The 18122-nt window shown below is 45.9% G+C and overlaps 1 protein-coding gene across 1 annotated transcript in view; it reads right to left on the bottom strand.

Moving 5' to 3' along the window:
• ITPR3 (inositol 1,4,5-trisphosphate receptor type 3) overlaps positions 1-18122 on the bottom strand; it is a 157914-nt gene that overhangs the window by 5473 nt on the left and 134319 nt on the right. Inside the window, exons 38-53 of the mRNA XM_044675277.1 lie at positions 16146-16320; positions 15824-16008; positions 13747-13947; positions 13515-13625; positions 12164-12259; positions 11838-11939; positions 11601-11687; positions 11145-11255; positions 10331-10523; positions 9504-9629; positions 8306-8478; positions 7086-7250; positions 6483-6675; positions 4638-4742; positions 3838-3965; positions 106-271 (exon numbers count right to left, since the gene is read on the bottom strand). Of these exons, the coding sequence (XP_044531212.1) occupies positions 106-271; positions 3838-3965; positions 4638-4742; positions 6483-6675; positions 7086-7250; positions 8306-8478; positions 9504-9629; positions 10331-10523; positions 11145-11255; positions 11601-11687; positions 11838-11939; positions 12164-12259; positions 13515-13625; positions 13747-13947; positions 15824-16008; positions 16146-16320 (2317 nt within the window). The remainder of the gene's footprint in view (positions 1-105; positions 272-3837; positions 3966-4637; positions 4743-6482; positions 6676-7085; positions 7251-8305; positions 8479-9503; positions 9630-10330; positions 10524-11144; positions 11256-11600; positions 11688-11837; positions 11940-12163; positions 12260-13514; positions 13626-13746; positions 13948-15823; positions 16009-16145; positions 16321-18122) is intronic.

Below are 18122 nucleotides of genomic sequence, written 5' to 3'. Positions count from 1 at the left end.
ACAAGCCAAAACACTACCTGGATGAAACTCCTACCCTATCCCTTCCTCAAGAATTCGGCAAAGAACCAGTTCCTACTCTAAATCAAGAGGAAAATACGTTCTCACCGCAGATGAAGCATGTGGTCTTAAGGATTTCCTCCTTCTTCTGCTTCTCGCTCCTCAGGTCAGCAAAGGTATCGATGATCACCCCAAAGATGAGGTTCAGCACAATGATAATGACAATGAAAAAGAACAAGAGGTCGTAGATCACTCGAGCAGGGAACAGGGACTCCTGTTGGGAGGGAGATGATGATGGGGAGGGAGAAGAGGGGCAAAGGCAGAAGCCCCCACTACCAAGGCCCCCCAAATACCAGAAGCTAAGTTGTTGGGTTCTAAACTGATACAAGAAGACAAAGTGTCAAAGACTGGAGGCTGAGAGAACTCTAAATTCAGAATGGTGGCTGGGGCAGCTGGATAGCTCAGTGGATTGAGAGCCAGGCCTAGAGACAGGAAATCCTAGGTTCAAATCTGGCCTCAAACACCTCCTAGCTGTGTAACCCTGGGCAAGTCACTTGACCCCCATTGCAGAGCCCTTACTGCTCTTCTGTCTTGGAACTGATACACAATATTGATTCTAAGGTAGAAGGTAAGTTTGTTTGTTTGTTTGTTTTTTTTAATGGTGGCTCGTATCTAGGGAGCATTAGATTTGGGGACTATGAAATACGATCAAAGGAGTAGAGTTCCATAGATTAAATTTCTGGGCAGTAGTAGCAAAATGGAGGGAAAACTTCAGGACAGGGAGTTCTAGTCCTGACTGGGTAAGTACCTCTCCCCAAGATTCTTCTCACTTCTTTTTTTAACCCTTACCTTCTGACTTAGTATCACTCTAAGAAAAAAAGAGCAGTATGGGCTAGGCAATCAGGATTAAGTGACTTGCCCAGGGTCACATAGCTAGGAAAAATCTGAGGCCAGATTTGGACCCAGGTCCACCAGACCTGGCTCTCTATCCACTGTGCAACCTAGCTGTCCAAAAATGGGTCCATTTCTATTTCTTTTTCTTTTTTTAAACTCTTCCCTTCTTCATAATCAATACTAAGTATTGGTTCTAAGGCACACGAGTTGTAAGGACTAGGCAACTGGGATTAAGTGATTTTCCCAGGGTCACACAGCTAGGAAGGATCTGAGACTACATTTGAACCTAGATCCTTCAGGCCTAGCTCACTATCCACTGTGCCACCTAGCTGTCCAAAGATGAGTCCATTTCTTTCTTTCTTTTCTTTTTTTAAAAAAGGCTCCCCTTCTGTCTTAGAATTAATACTAAGTATTGGTTCTAAGGCACAAGAGTTATAAGTTATAGGAACTAGGCAATGGGGATTAAGTGACTTGCCCAGGGTCACACAGCTAGGAGGTGTGAGTTCAGATTTGAACCCACATCCTCCTGACACCAGGCTCTATCCACTGCACCACCCTAACTGCCCCTTTAAGCCAAGTCTTGAAAGGAAGGCAGGAAGGGGAGGTGAGGAGAGAGGGCATTTCAGACATGTGACAGGGGTGGAGATGTGCTGCTAATGCTCACATTTTATAGCCCTTAGAGTTCAACATGCTTTATGCCTCTTTGGATCCCCTTAAAGAACTCTATGAGCTGTGATTATCCCCATTTTACAGATGAGGAAACTGTGTTTGAGAGATTGAGTGATTTCACCCAGCTAGTAATTTTCTGAGACTGAATTCAAACCCAGCTTTTCTCTGCTGAGTGCTGGGCCTAGAGATAAGAGATGGGAGTGCCTAGTGCAAGGAACAGCATGGAGGATGCTGAAGCAATGTGGAATAAGTGAAAGGCTGTCAAGATTCAGAAGCCTGGAAAGGTAAGAAAGGGTCAGGTTGGACTGAGGTTTTAAAAATTGTGTATTTGCTCTTAGAAGTAATAGGAATTTATTATTTAATAAACATAAATTATATATATAATGTATATAAATAAAATGATATTAAATATAATAAATATATAAATATGAATTAAATGTTGATATATTCATAAAAAATTTTTAAAAGATAATTTAAAATAGTTGATTGCGTGGGAGGTGGAGGATGACAAGGTCAGATCAGCACTTCAGGAAGATCTCTCAGGCAGCTGAGGGGAAAATGGATTGGGAGAATCCTGGAGACAGGAAAGCTAGGTTACATAGTGCATAGGATAGAAGGGCAGGTATTGGGAGGATCTGGGTGCAAATGTGACCCTGGGCAAATCACTTAACCCCAATTGCCCATATCGCTCTTCTGCCTTGGAATCACTATTTAGTTTCTATGCTAAGAAAGAAGTTAAAAGAGTTTTTTTTAAAAGGCTTTTGCAGGAGTCTAGGTAAGGGGCAATAAGGGCCTGCTCTAGGGTGTCAGCCAGCGGAATGACAACCCAGTGGGCCCCAGAGTGCAAAGGCAATTAGACTTCAGGCTTGGGCTCCTCAGGCCTCCTGTTCCAGCTAGCAGAAGCCATCCAGGTTGCAATCCGGGTTGCTGGGTCTCCAAGGACTGTGATAAATGCTCAGGGTCAGATTCCTGGAGAGGTCATGGCCAACCAACTCTTAATTTTTTCTTCACGAATATAAGAGAACAAATTTTGGATAATTCCAAACAGCAGCTTATCCAAAAATCTTTCTCATTTTGGTCTGGGGTGGTTTTTCCACTTATACATAATAAAGGTGGCTGTATAGAATACCCTTGGAATTCATTACACTTCAGGGTACAAAATGAAAATTTGACCCAACTTCCTTCATCTCCCCATGCCTGTAGCAATGTTCTACACCTGAAAGGGACAGTTTCACTCCTCCGTCAAAGCTGCCCAAGTAAAGTTATCTGTCCTTTTTCTGCAGAAAGGTCCTTTTCACAGCCTCCCCCACCCCCCAAGTATTACTGAGGTCGGCCTAAAAAGCCTTCCCTTCCTGCCTATGTAGGACAAAAGTGGAGAGAAGTTGTGATGATGCCATCAGGACCAGTTCCTGGGACATTGGGAGAAGTCAATGACAGAAAGGGGAAAAGGCCCCATAAACACCCAAATATTCATTGCAGCACTTTTCACGGAAGCAAAGAAATGGAAACAAATTGGCTGCCCAGAGTCTAAGGAACGTGGTCTGTGAATGGAATGGAATTATTATTGGAGTTATGGAATGGAGTTATGCATGATGAACACAGAGAAGCAAGGAAAGGCTCATGTGAACTGATGCAAAGTGGAGTAAACAGAGGCAGGAAATAACACACACAAGGACTACACCAATGTAAATGCAGAGAACAGCAGCAAAACCATTGAAACTGACTGCTGTGAAACTACAATGGCCATACTTGGCCCCGAGGAGAGAACAAGAAGGCCCTTCCTCTGGTTCTTTGCAGAGACAGGGGACCATGTATGTGTAATGATGTATATGACTTCAGAATTTTTTTCATATTTTGGATCATTTTGTGGAACTTTTCATTCTTTTCTTTTTTTACCTTGCTCCTTTGAATTAATACTATGCAAGTGGCACTAAGGCAGAAGAGCAGTAAGGGTTAAGTGATTTGCCCAGGATCACACAACTAGGAAAGGAAAGATCAAAGGGAAGGAAGGAGGGAAGGAAGGAAGGAAGGAAGGAAGGAAGGAAGGAAGGAAGGAAGGAAGGAAGGAAGGAAGGAAGGAAGGAAGGAAGGAAGGAAGGAAGGAAGGGAGAGCAAAACTGACCCCATTGGTAGTAAGGTTGGAAGACCAATGCAGAATACATAGGCAGAGCATCTTCTTTCTGGGGATGGGAGCCAAAAGAGAGGTTGGGCCAGGAGACAGTGAGGATGCCCTTATGAAGGCTGGAGGTGGGGGAGGAAGGAAGGAGAATGGCTTACATCCTTGGATGGCTTTCGTAGAATGTCACCCACGCCCCCACCATTTCGAAGTCCGTGGTTCATTACGGTGACTATACACATGAGGAGTGTATCGCAGGCCCGCTCCGTGCTGTCCTCATCATCATCCTCTGTAATCACAGTTGAACTATATGATGCCCATGAACCCATAAAAGGAGGTGGGGGCACTCAATGATCCCTTAGCTGAATATTCCTGAATTCTCTGGTTCTGAGTCTAATGTGGCGGGGTTTGGAGGCTGATAATAGCTCACATGTATATAATATTTAAAGTTTAAAGAGTGCTTTACACTCATTATCTCTGTGGATCCTCAAAAAAAACCCCTAAGAATGATGATTATCCCTCTTTTATGAATGAGGAAACTGGGGCCCAGAATGGGTTAAGTGATTTGCTAGGAGGTATCTGAGGCTAAATTTTGACTCAGTTTACTTCTATAGAGTGCTGGGTCTTGAGCCAGGAACACCTGAGTTCAAATGAAGCCTCGGACACTTACTACTAGCTGTGACCTGGACTTAACAGAACTTCTGCCTCATTTTCTTCATCTATGAGGATAATATCAGCACCAATTTCCCAGGGTGGTTGTGAGGATCAAATGAGAGAATATTTGTAAAGCCTTTGCACAGTGCTGGGCACACAGCCACAGGCACTTAATAAATGCTTATCCTTTTCCCTTCTCCCCATCCACTACCCCCAGTGTACCCAGGCACCAACCCTCATGTCCAACTCATCCCCAAGCTCCCATCCCAATTCCTTTTGGTCCTTGTAACAGTCCCACTTCCTTTACCTTCCAGAATTTCAGGCACCGTGATCCCAGAGGAACAGCCAATCTTGTCTCCACTGCATGTGTCCATGAATGCTGCGGCGCTATGGGGCATTCCCAGGGGGCTGGCTGGAGAAGAAAGAGACAATGGCGGCCCATGTAGCATCTGCTGATCCTGGGGACATTCTGGAAGTCACTCTGTGGCCCTATTCCTAGTGGGGACTCACTGCTATGACTGGGGCTTCTGAATCCTTGGTGGGAAGAGGAGAGGCAGGAAAGACTTCAAAAAGGAAGACTATGAAGACTCCATTAACAAGCAAGGAAAGACTACTTCTTTTCCTCCTAAAGACCCTTTCCCAGTCTGAAGAGGGATCCGGGCAAGGGTTGGAGACCTCGGATGACCTTTCAGATATCAGACGACCAACCACCACAAGGAAGTGGTCTCTATTTAAGAGTCAAGGAGATCTGAGAATGACTACCCCAGTCTTTTAGGGCTTCCTGGTATCATTTTTCCCTTAGGCTTAATAGGTGGAGAAATAGAGCCAGAGAGCTTCAGTGATTTGCCCAAATTAGATTAGACAATGAGCAGAAGGCAACCTTCTTTGTGTGGTGGACCCTTTAGACAACCTATGGATCCCTTGTCAAAATAATATTCACAAAATGAAAGCAAAGGATTTTTTTAACCCTTATCTTTCTGTAGAATCAGTATTGTATTCTGGTTCCAAGGCAGAAAAGTGAAGGAAAAGGCAATGGGGGTTAAGTGACTAATCTAAGGTCACCCAGCCTGAAGTGTCTGAAGCCAGATTTGAACCCATCACCTCCCATCTCCAGGCCTGGTTCTCAATCCACTGAGCCACCCATCTGCCCCCAAAATATAGGACTGTAAAAGAAACCAATTATATTGAAACATGGTTTTCAAAATATTCTTTGAAAGAAGTTTATGAACCCAGGTTAAGAACCCCTGCTCAGAGTAGATAGATCGCACATAAGATAGAGTACCAGGCCCACAGTCAGGAGGACCTGGGTTCAAAATTGGCCTCAGATACTTCCTAGATGCATGACCTTGGGTAAGTCACTTAACCCAGCCTTTGCTGTTCTGTCTTAGAATTAATTCTAGAGGGGGCAGTTAGGTGGCTCAGTGAATTGAAAACCAGACCTGGAGATGGGAGGTGATGGGTTCAAATCTGGCCTTAGATACTGGAATCAGATGCTTCCTAGCTATGTGACCCTGGAAGCAAGTCACTTAACCATCATTAGTTTGGCTAGTTCTAGTGGTGATCATCCTTACTACTCTTCTGCTTTAGATTGTATTGATTTTAATATGTACGTATTGATTTTGTGTATTGATATTAATTGCAAGTATTGATTTTATATTGATTTTAAGATGGGAGGTAGGACTGTAAAAACAAAAAAAAAGAACTTATTCTAAGACAGAAGTTAAGGGTTTAACAACAAAAAAAGAATCCCTGTTCTTAAACTTTTTCCTACACTTTTTTGTACTCTTTCCTACACTTGAAATTGCCACCATGAGTATTATACCTAGGGTAGAGTGCCTGGGACTTTGCCTCAAGGGAAGGAATTTAGAGGGTACTGACAAGAAGGGCTTTCTTCCCTTCCTTCTCTGCCCCTGTGGTAGCAAAGCAGACCAAGAGAACATCCTCTTCTTTCAGCAACACCAAAGGGGAGCTTATACCACCACCCCCACCAAGTAACTTGCTCCATAGCCAAACTCTGCAAACTTTCAGGTCTTCTATAAATGTTAGCTCTCAATCATCATTACCCCACTAAGGATGGAACAACTGATAAAGAAGAGAGGGGACAATTGGGGAGAGTCCAACTGAGGCTAAGGGGACGGGAATAGAAAGAGACCTTTGGACTTGTTATCGGGCAGTCGGTCCACCTCAAGGATGAAGTCATCCTTGAGGAAGAGGAAGCCAACAATGGAGAAGAGGTAGACAAGGATGAGGGCCAGCAGGGCAGTGAGCAAGATGGAGCGCCCATTCCGAGTCACGCTCTTGATCACGTTGAACAAGGTCTCTTCACGATAGATCAGGTCGAAGAGCTGCAAGAGGCAGAAGCATCAGAGTGGGAGAGCTGTTCCTGCCTGGCACACTCCCCACCTATGACTAACCCTTGGAATTGCTTCAATAAGACAATGCATTTGATTAAAGTGGGCAGCAAAACCTGGACTAGAACCGGCTTCCTGAGCTCTTTCTTCTATATTGACCCGCATCCTTGTCTTTCAGGGAAAAAAGAAATGCTGGGACACACAAGCTATGACACACATTGTGACCTTGAGAAACTCAGTCCTGAGGGTTCCCAGCAGGGAAAAGTGGCAGCTCTATAATGGGATCCCAACAGTGTTCTAGATTCACTGCTCTACCCTTTCTCACAGCTTCTTCCCCAGAACCATCTCTGTACTGTCCCCCTGGGCCCCCACTTCCCCATGCACCAAGACCCCAAAAGTCATACCAGGATGCTGTAGAAGAGCTCATGGGCAAAGATGCCTAGCACGCTGGTGAGGATGTAGCCGACGTGATAAAGGAACTCCATGTCCATCACCATGGCTTTGTAGCCCCTGATGAAGGTGCCTCGGTTGCCCACAAAGCTCACTACAAACACGATCTTGTTGGTTAGCTGGGAAACAAGCAAAAGAAAGATGAGCGTGATGGGCACAGCACCAGGAACCACAGCATGAGTAGGGCAGATGGCTTGTAAAACAAGGCAGCTAAGGTCAGGGATAATATGACCCCCACCCACCTGCTTTCCTTCAGAATGATGACTTAGATTAAAAAAAAAAAAGAAGAATTATGACTTAGGACACATCTAAGTGGCTTAGTCAATTGAGTGCTTGACTTGGAGTCTGGAAGATCTGAATTCATAATCCTACCTCATTCACTAATTGACTGTGTGACCCTGAGCAATTCACTTGCCAGTCAGTCAAAAAACATTTTTTTATGCCCCTACTATGTGCCAAGAACTGTACTCAGTGCTAGAGACACAAAGGAAAAGCAAAAGACAGCTCTTGCTCTCAAGGAGCTTGCAATCTAATGGCAGAAAAAAAAACCAACATGCCAACGATGCACAAAAAAAGACATATACAGGATAAATGGGAGATAATCCACAAAGCAAAGGTGCTGGAATTAAGGGGAAAGGTTTCCTGTAGAAAGTGGAATTATAGCCGGGACTTGAAGGAAGCTTAATTTTACTCTGCCTCAGTTTCCTCATCAATAAAAATAGGATAATAATAGCATTTACCAAACACAGATTATTGTGAGGATCCAATTAAATCTATATGTTATATGTGTGATTATATATGCATGTTATATATAACATATATGTGTTGGTTATATAGAATAAACAAATATTGTAAATATATTTATGTATTTTGTGTGTGTAACGTGTATATGTGTGTCTACAGGGTGTATATATGCATATATAAATGTTATATGCATATACAAATATATATACATAATACACACATATAATAGTAATCTGCAAACTTTAAAACTCTTTACAGGGTGTCCTTTTATAAGATATCTTGAGGAATGTTTAATCTTTAATAGCTTAACTAGTTTAAAATTGCACCGACTTTTGGGACACGCTGAACAAAGGCTAACAGTAGTTGTAGTATTATTAGTATTCCGACACTCGGCTCCCCACTGCGCCCAGCACTGCCTCTTGAGACTCACATTGAGGGCCCCCAGGATGTTGAGGGTGGGCCCGATGCCCAGGTAATAGATGGAGCGCAGGATGAGAGCCACAATGACGGGCCGGATGCTGTAGCGCCTAGTGAACAGAGCCACGATGGAGAAGCAGACCAGAAGCCAGAAGAGCAAGGAGATGAGAGGTGAGCCCAGCACGCCTGGAGGGAAGGGCAAAGGGAGGTGAACAAGACCCCTCCCAAGGCTTTGCTGCCCATCTCGACCTTCTAGGGGGTCTGCAAAGGCGGCGGCAGCCCTGAGGGAATTTTGAATGGGACTGGGAGTCACAGAATCACTACCTCAGAAGTGGAAGGCACCTCAGGGGCCATCTCCTCTGACCTGAGCCTCAACACAAATCCCTTTGAAAATATCCCTGACAGTGGGACCTCTAAACCTGTGTTCTAATTCCATCTTCACTCTGACTTCAGAATAAGTCAGTAAAGTGCCTTCTCTGAGCCCCAATTTCTCCACTTGTAAGAGCAAAACAACCCGTCTCTCCCCTTCTCCCAGGCTATGTAGCAGCCTCCTACTTCTCTGCTGTTCACATGCTACCATCAAGTCTCTGATATCCCACCTCCCCAGTCAGAATGGGAGCCCCCTGAGGACAGGAGCCTGTCTCCTGCCCTCTAGGAGACTTTGCTTCACATCCATCTCAAATGCTTACAGTGTGACTAGGCAAGTCATTTACTCTTTCTATGCCTCAGTTTCCTCATCTATAAAATAAAAAGGCTGGACTCCATGGCTTCTGAGGTTCTTCCTGCTTTAAATCCTAGGACTATACCCCCAGAGCTCAGTAGAACTCTGCAAATAGGGTATGCCCAGGACTGGGGGTGAAGGGCTTCAGAGGGTCCAAGAAGTACATTACAAGTGATCCTGTCCGGGGCAGCTGAGGGGCTCAGTAGATAGAGAGCCAGGTCTGGAGCCTAGGTTCAAAACTGGCCTGAGATACTTCCTAGCTGTATGAGCTTCAGCAAGTCATTTAACTCCCCATTTCCTAGTCCTTACCATTCTTCTACCTTAGAACCAATATTCAGTATCAATACAAAAACAGAAGTTATGGGTTAAAAAAAAAAAAGCATTCCCCTCTCTGCAAGAGAAGAAGAGTAGCAATGCCCTCCTTCTTTTGTTCCCCTTTAGAGGCCCCAGAAATCGCAGACTTCAACCTCCCTCCCAGGGCTGCCCTCACCTGTGGAGGCACCCTCCACATAGGGGTAGAAGAAGGCAATGATGATGTTGATGAAGACAGCAAGGTTGAAGGATATGGAGCCCCACAGGGTCATTCGTCGAGAGAACCAATAGATCAGAGGCATGCCTGGCAGTGAGAGATGAGCAGAGGAAGGGTAGTCTTGAGTATGAGAGAAGGGAAACCCCTCCTGGACTGCTGCTGCCTCGTCATGGCGGAGGGACTTGTGGAGCTCGATGGAACTAGGAGCAATGGTGGGTCATAGCAGAATTCCACTGGAGAAGACGATGGCGAACCACGCCAGTATCTCTGCCAAGAAAACCCCAGGGACAGAAGGGCCTGCTGTGCCGTGGTCCACAGTGTCACAAAGAGTAAAACCCAAGTGAACGGCAATGGAGAAGCAGAGAAGCCGCCTTGAACAAGCGAGCCCCTGCCTGCCCTGCAGTCTGGGGGAATAACAGCTTATGTCCCATGAATGGTTGATGGGGCATCCTTTGAGAAGCCATCCTGTGAGCTGGCTGCCAGCCTCAAATGGTGAAGTAGGTTAAATGTCCCTGATCTCCCGGTTGATACCCCCAACTCAGTATTCCCATAATTTTTGACACCCCCTTCTACAAAAACCCCTTCCCTCCTGCTGTGGTGTAAGTGGCTGAGAACAGCTTAAGAGGAGGAAGACAATCCTAAAGGGGGACCTTTCCAGCCTTGGCCAACAGGTGATGGACAACGTTTATTTTTTAGGTATCGGGGACACCATTTGGATCCTCAACTCCTCTACCTGTCTCTAAGGCAAGCCCTGACCCCCTCGTGCTCATCTGCTCCCCAGCCCTCACTTCGAAGTTTCTTCTGCCACTCCATCTCATTGTGCAAGAAGGAAGACTGGTCAAAGAAGTCGCTGACTTTGCTGCCCTGCTCATCCTGCTCGGTGGTGGTGAACAGCCGATGCTTGGTCTCCTCCGTCAGAAACTCACAGATGCTGGGTACTGGAAACACGATCTGCTCCATGCTCCGGTCCTGTCGGACGATCTGGGCAGGAACATGGGGCCATGTTGGGGGAGGAGAGAGGGGACCAGAGGAAGATGGGGAGAGAGAAGCAGAGACTGCACCCCAGAAGGACACACACACACACACACCCCCCACAGCCATAAACACTGAGTCACACTCTGACTCGGCGAGACATGCTCGTCAGATGCTGAATCACACACCGGTGCTCCTAGACACATGCTGAATCAGTGACACACGCGTGTGCAGGCATGATGAGTCACAAGATCTCACATGCACATGCAGTTGTCCTCACACCCTTTCATTTCCACATGACTCCCAAGAAGCCAAGTTTGATGGCTCTGCCGGGTCTCAGCAGAGTAACTCATTGTGGGGGAGGCAGTGAGGGTCAGTGGTAAGAATCTTGGCTCTGGAGTCAGGGAACCTGGGTCCAAATCCCATTTTTGAGGCTTATTACCTTTGTGACCTTGAGCAAGTCACTGAACTTCCCTGGGACCTCAGTTTCCTCATCTGTAAAATGAGGTAGTTGGGGTAGATGGCCTCTGAGGTCTCTTCCAGCTCTTGGACTGTCATCCTTCCATTTCTGAGATTCCTCCCCCACTCCCCTATTCCAGACCCCCCTCTTTTCCAGGGAAGGTCTCCCACCTCAATCTGGGATGTGTGGTTCTCATAATAAGCCAGAGGGTCCTCTTCCTCTGCCTGCACGGGCACTGATGACTTCAGCATTTGGGACAACTGCTTGTTGTTTAGGCTGAGCTGTGGAGTGATTGCCAGGGGTTAGGCATAGAGGAAGGACTCCCAAATCTGCTGACCCTGAGCCAAACTTGGCTGGACCGTCATCCTAAACCAAGCCCAGACCCTGAATTACACTCCAACCCTCCAACCTCCAGTTTCATTCCAGCCCTTTGAGTTTACAATATAGAGGGGAAAGGGAAAAGGAGAGGAAGGAGGCAAAATGGGACAGATGGGAGACAGAAAGACAGGAGACAGACAGAGAGGGGAATCAGAGGGGAGCACTGGGGAGTCCTACACAGAAAGAATGATGGCTGAGGGAGGCAGTCAGTTCCTCCTCCCTCTGGGAATGGGAAAGGGGGGTCCTACCATGGAAGAGATGCCTTCTTCCTCCTCCTCCTGGATGCGCTTCACCGGCTTCAGCAGGTGCTGTAGTTGCTTGTTGTGTCTTGAGAGCTAAGGGTAGAAACAAATGGAGATCACAGAGGTCTGAGAGTCAGACCCAGGGTCAGGAAGAGCCAACACCGTGATCTCCAGACCTTCTCTTTCCCCTGGGGTTCACAGTCCGTGACAGAGGGAAAAGGGACAGTCAACGATAGATGGTACCTGCAAAGCCAGGATATAGATGTTGTGGCCGACCTCTCTTGGAGACACCTCAGAGTTCTCACGCTCCTCCTCCTGCAGGTAGGCCTTCTTGATGACATCCACCTGGGAAGCAGGCAATGCTCTTAAGCCTCCTCCCAATCCTAGCTGTCCCCTCACACACAAAGCCTCCAAACCTTGCTCCTCCACTCCCTCCCAGATCCCCAAATCTCCACTATTCAGCCCATCCCAGGCAAGGGAATGGCAGCAAGGAAAGGAGCAAAGAAAGCCCCTGGCCAGGAGGCCCTCCCTCACCTCCCCTGTTCCCACTACCTGGCAATCTGCCTCACCAGTTCCTGTGGCCTCAGGCTGATAAGAATCCTCTCTGCATTCTCACTGTCATGGCGGCTCTCCATCAGAGCCAGAAGGAGCTTGGAAGCATTGTCCTGGGAGGTAAAAAGGAGACTAAAGAAGCTGCCATGGGGGCAGCTAAGTAGCACAGAAGATAAAGCACCAAATCTAGAGTCAGGAGGACCTGGGTTCAAATCTAGCCTCAGATAACTATGTGAGCCTGGATAACCCACTAAACCCCAATTGCCTAGCCCTTGCCCTTATCACTCTTCTGTCTTAGAACTGATACTAAGGCAGAAAAGGTTTATTTGTTTGTTTGTTTTTTCAAAAAGCTGCCTGAAGATTTCCCAGGACCCAACTCTGCTCACTTCCCTCTGCCTTGGGAAGAAATCACTCCTCTCTCACACAGGCTAAATGAGGGCAAAGGCTACAACTGAAGAAATGATGCTGATCCTTTTGCCTATATGAGGGAGGCCTAAGGAGGGAATTTCTGAGATCTTAAATTCCGCAACTCAGTGCTTTCCCATTCTGGCAGTATGTATGGTATACTGAATTTGGAGTTCAGAAACTTGGATTCATATGCCAGTTCTGACCCATTTGGGGGCGTGGCCAATGTGGGAAATAGGGACTGGGCTTGTTTTTGCTTAACTATGCATATTTATAACAGAGATTTTCTTCCTTTTTTTTTCCAGGAGGAGGGAGAGAAAATAAATATTTGTTCATTGAAAAACATTTAGTTTTTTTTAAATCCCCAACTCTGATACTTAACTAGATGCGTGACTCAAGTCAAGTTATATAATGACTTTGAGCCTCAGTCTCCTCACCTGCAAAATGGGAATACCTATTCCACCACCTCACAGAGAGCTTACAAGCAAAGTGCTCTATAGATGTGAAAGAATAGCCTAAATATCAATGATTTTTATTGCCTAATGAAATAATCAGATAGATTCTGTATCATTTTTAAATTGGTTCTCTTTATGTTTAATTGATTTTGTTCTGTAACCACCTAGATCACAGTTCTTTGCTTCTGAACTTGGTTATGAGTTAAAGTTTAGAAATTCAGTTCTTGGGGTTACTAAGGTGGCTTGGTAGATAGTGACATTCTCTGTCTCGGTCTCTGTCTGTCTCCCTCCCTCTCTCTCTCTCCATTTCTCTCTCTCTTTCTCCCCATCTGTCTCTGTCTCTCTGTCTCTCTCTGTCTCTGCCTGTCTGTCTCTCTCTCTCCGTCTCCCTCCCTCTCTTTCTCCCCATCTCTGTCTCTGTCTCTCTCTGTCTCTCTTTGACTGTCTCTGTCTATCTATCTATCTCTCTCACACACACACACACACACATACATGTACATGCCCTTACCTTGAGCTGCAGCACCAGGTCCATGCGGTATTTGCACAAGGGACTGATGTCATTGAGGATCAGGGCGGTGATGATGTCAATGCCGTTGGACTCGTGCGTCACAATGCAGGTCTGTGCATGGGCAGGGAGACAGGACAGAGTGGCTCAGGACGGAGCCACGGCCAGTGTCCCCTCCCCCCTGGCCCCCAGCCTCTCTCCTCCCACACTGAGCCTCCCCAGGAGGAGCCCACACCTGGTTCTCGTGGCAGGGCCCCTGGCAGTACTCGGTGAGTGTCTCCAGGGTCTGGGTGACGAGCCCCACGTTGTCCTCGTTGATGTAGAGGCCCAGCAGCCCCAGGCCGCCTGTGGTGCTACCGCACATGATGTCCAGAAATTGCAGCGTCTCACACACCAGGTTGTAGTTGGTCTTATTATTCTGACAGCGAAGGAAGTTCTGCGAGAGACAGGCACAGGGACAAGTCATTCCCCAGGGCCATAAGGATACGCGCCAGAGGGGACCCAGCTAGGAAGAACAAGAGCAATAAAGAGAGGTACCCCAGGACACACAGATGGGGGTGGGGGTAGGGGTAGGGACATATCCACACATGCATAGACAGAAGCACAAAGGGATGTACCTACAGAACTCTTTAAAGAATAATGCTTTTAGTGGGGGCATAGCTGGGTGGCTCAGTGGATAGAGAGCCAGGTCTAGAGACAGGAGGTTCCTGGGTTCAAATCTGACCTCAGACACTTCCTAGTTATATGACCCTGGGCAAGTCACTTAACCCTCATTTCCATCTCTACCTCGTTTTGCAGATGAAGAGACTGAGGCAAGCAGAGTGAAGTGACTTGCCCAGGGTCACTCAGCTACAAAGTCTCTGAAGCTGGATTTGAACTCCGATCTCACTGACTCTAGGCTTCATGCTCTATCTACTCTGCCCCCTAGCCGCCCAGGATTCATTACCTATACCAGAAAGGACATAGCAATGAGGATAACAGCTCTTGCTTTTACTTGTAGTATTTTATAATGTACAACATGCTTCCCTCAAAGTAACTCTCAGAGGGAAAATATTAGTGTGTACTAATGGGGAAATATTAATAGGGAACCTAAGGATCATAGGCTGGGCTTGTCAACTGAGCTAGAAGAGACCTAAAAGGTCATCTAGTTCAAGAGTTCTTAATTTGGGGTCCATGAACTTAAAAAATTTTTTGATAATTGCATTCCAACATAATCAGTATCCTTTGTAATCCCATGTATTTATTTTATGCACTTAAAACATTATGGGCAACTAGATGGCGCAGTGTACCAGGGCTAGAGTTAAAATTTGGCCTTAGACATTTACTAGCTGTGTGACCCTGGGCAAGTCCCTTCACCCTATTTGCCTCACTTTCCTCATCTGTAAAATGAGCTGGAGAAGGAAATAGCAAACTACTAGCTGTGTGCCCTTAGGTAACTCACTTCACCCTGTTTGCCTCTGTTTCCCCATCTGTAAAATAAGCTGGAGAAGGAAATGGCCAACCACTCCAGCATTTCTGCCTAGAAAACCCCTAATGGGGTTGGACTCAATTGAAACAACTGAACAACAACAACAACAAAAAATTCTTAAAAGGATTCTATAGGTTTCACCAGACTGTCACAAAAAAAGTTAAGTACCCCTGGTACTATCCAACCGCCTAATTTTACAGATGAGGAAACTGAGACTGATAGGTGACCTGCAAAAGGTTTACAGCTACTCAGTGTCAGAGCCAAGACTCAACTCCCATCCTCTACTCCAAGTCCAGTGATTTTCTCTTAAGATGCCACAAAGTCTCTTTCCCCACAGCGGGAACAATGGTATGAGGAATAAGTATATTCCACTGAGGCAGCTAGTGCAGTGGTGCAGTGGACAGAAAGTCTGGAGTCCGGAAGACCTGAGTTCAAATTTGGCTTCTGACACTTTCTAGCTGTGTGACCCTGGGTAGGTCACTTAACCTCTGTTGGCCTTATTTTTCTCAGCTGTAAAATAGGGATAATTTCTTCACAGGGTTGGCAAGTAACTCAAATAAAATATTGGCAAAGGAAGTGCTTAGTGCAGTGCCTGGCATACAGTAAATTCTTAATAAATGCCCGAGTCCTTTCCTTCCATTGTGCCCACAGGCTGGCAGACTGTAGATATGTCGTATGTCTGTTTTCTCCGATATGGGTTTATGGGGATGGAGAGTGAGATTTCATTTTCCATAGGAAACATCCAAGATTGGCCCCAGGCTCCTGGCTCCTCTCCTGGCAGCTCTGCCCTGCCTCCTGATGACAGACCCAGAAGTTCAAGACCAGGTGCTGGGCAGGTGCTCACCTGAAGGTCCCGGTTGTGGTTCTCACACAGCAGCTGGAGGAAGCGCAGAATGGGCTGCATGATCAGCACTGAGGTTCCCATCTCATTGCTCTGCCCCCGATCAACCACCTCGTGCCCCCTGCGGAAGCTGGCACTCAGGGAGTAACGGGAAGTGGGGCTGGGGAGTGCAAAGGATGCCATACGCCCTACAGAGAAAAGGAAAGAGGGGCGTGAAGGCAGGGCAGCCTATCTGCCGTGGAACCTCTTTCCTTCCAAGTCCCCTCCCCGCTCCCCCTGCCTCTCCCCTGCCCCTAGCCCTGGCATGATACCCCAGAGCCCTCACCTTTGCCTCCAGCATCTCCAGCCTCCCTGTCCTCCCGGGGCTGGCTGCCCAGGTCATTCATGTTCACAGTCACTGTGGACTTGGTCTCTTGCTGGGCCCTTTTCATGCGGTCATGAAGCACCTTGAAGAATTTCTCGGACTTCTTGTCACTGGTCATCAGATTGTAAAAGGATTTCTGCAGGGGTGGGGAAGGACATTGGGGAAAGGCTCAGTGCTAGTCTCAGGCACTCAGGAAACTTCTCCTAACCCCCCCCCACATTCTCCCTACACTTCTGCCCAAGAGGAGACAATTCTATCCAGACCACAACAAATCACGCATCTCAAATCATCAAGTCCCTACTATGTGCTCTCCTGTGAAAAGGAGACAATATTCATAAATCACTAGCATGGTGCCTGGCAAACAGCAGGCACTTATTAGATATTTATTCCTCTTCTCCCTTGCTGGGAACTCTATAGGATATCAGAGAACACCAAAAAATGAAGAGACAAAGACCAACTGAGACCAACTAGTATGGACAGTGAGACGACCTGGAGAAGGAGGGGATTTGAGTGAGGGATGAGGTAAAAGTAGACACGAGTCTAGGGCAGTGGATTTAGAGCGAGGAAATCTGGATTTTTATTCTAGTTCCTATATTTACAAGTTTCATAAATGTGAATGTTTCCCTTCTCTGTAAAATGGAAATAATAATACTTGTGCTCCCTGTCTATTTGGGGTATAGTGAGGAAAGTTCATTGTAAGCCTTACTATCAGTATAGAAATGCTCTCCTTAAGAGTGGCAGGATACCACTGCTGGGTTTATACCCCAAAGAGATAATAAGGAAAAAGACTTGTACAAAAATATTTAGAGCTGCTCTTTGTGGCAGCAAAAAATTGGAAAATGAGGGGGTGCCCTTCGAATGGGGAATAGCTAAACAAATTGTGGTATCTGTTGGTGATGGAATGCTATTGTGTTCAAAGGAATAATAAACTGGAGGAATTCCATGTGAATTGGAACAACCTCCAGGAACTGATTCAGAGTGAAAGGAGCAGAACCAGAAGAACATTGTACACAGAGACGGATATACTGTGGTACAATCAAATATAATGGACTTCTGTACTAGCAGCAATGCAATGATCCAGGACAATTCTGAGGGACTTATGAGAAAAGAATGCTATCCAAATCCAGAGAAAGAACTGTGGGAGTAGAAACACAGAAGAAAAACAATGGCTTGATCACATGGGTCAGTGGGGATATGACTTGGGATATAGACTCTAAACAATAACCCTAATGCAAATATTAATAATATGGAAATAAATCTTGATCAATGACACATTTAAACCCCCCAGTGGAACTGCTTGTTGGCTATGGAAGGGGGTGAGAGGAGGGGAAGGAAAGAATATGAATCATGTAACTATGGAAAAATATTCAAAAAAAATAATTAAATAAAATTTTTCCAATAAAATTTCAAATAAAAAAAAGAGTGGCAGGAAACCTAAACTGGCAGGAAGGGCTAATAATAACAATAACATCAATATTAACAACAACAATAACAATAATGATGATAAAATTAATGGTTAATAATAATACGCTAGAATTTTATGGTACTTACTAGGCAACAGGAACTGTGCTAAGTAGTTTATTAAAAACAATAATAATGTTGTTCAGTCATGTCAATCACGCCCACCTCTTGGTGACCTCATTTGAGGTTTTCTTAACAAAGATCCTAGAGTGGTTTACCGTTTTTCTTCTCTAGCTAATTTTACAGATGAGGAAACTGAGGCAAACAGGTTAAATGATTTGTCCAGGATCTAGCTAGTGACTATTTGAGGTTGGGTCTAGCTAACTGTAATATTTGATGTGCCTGAGTCTACAGTGGTTTCTCTAAATTTAACTATCAACTATCCAAATTTCTCAAACTCGTCTTCAAGGCCACTCTACAGTTACCTCTCTGGCCGGACAACTGCCTTGCTTCATTTTCATGAGAGGGACAGTGTCA

Source organism: Gracilinanus agilis, chromosome 4 (genome assembly GCF_016433145.1).
Source record: "Gracilinanus agilis isolate LMUSP501 chromosome 4, AgileGrace, whole genome shotgun sequence".
Taxonomy (NCBI): Eukaryota; Metazoa; Chordata; class Mammalia; order Didelphimorphia; family Didelphidae; genus Gracilinanus; species Gracilinanus agilis.
Note: the sequence above shows the minus strand (reverse complement) of the source record. Positions and strands in the feature narration are given on the sequence as shown.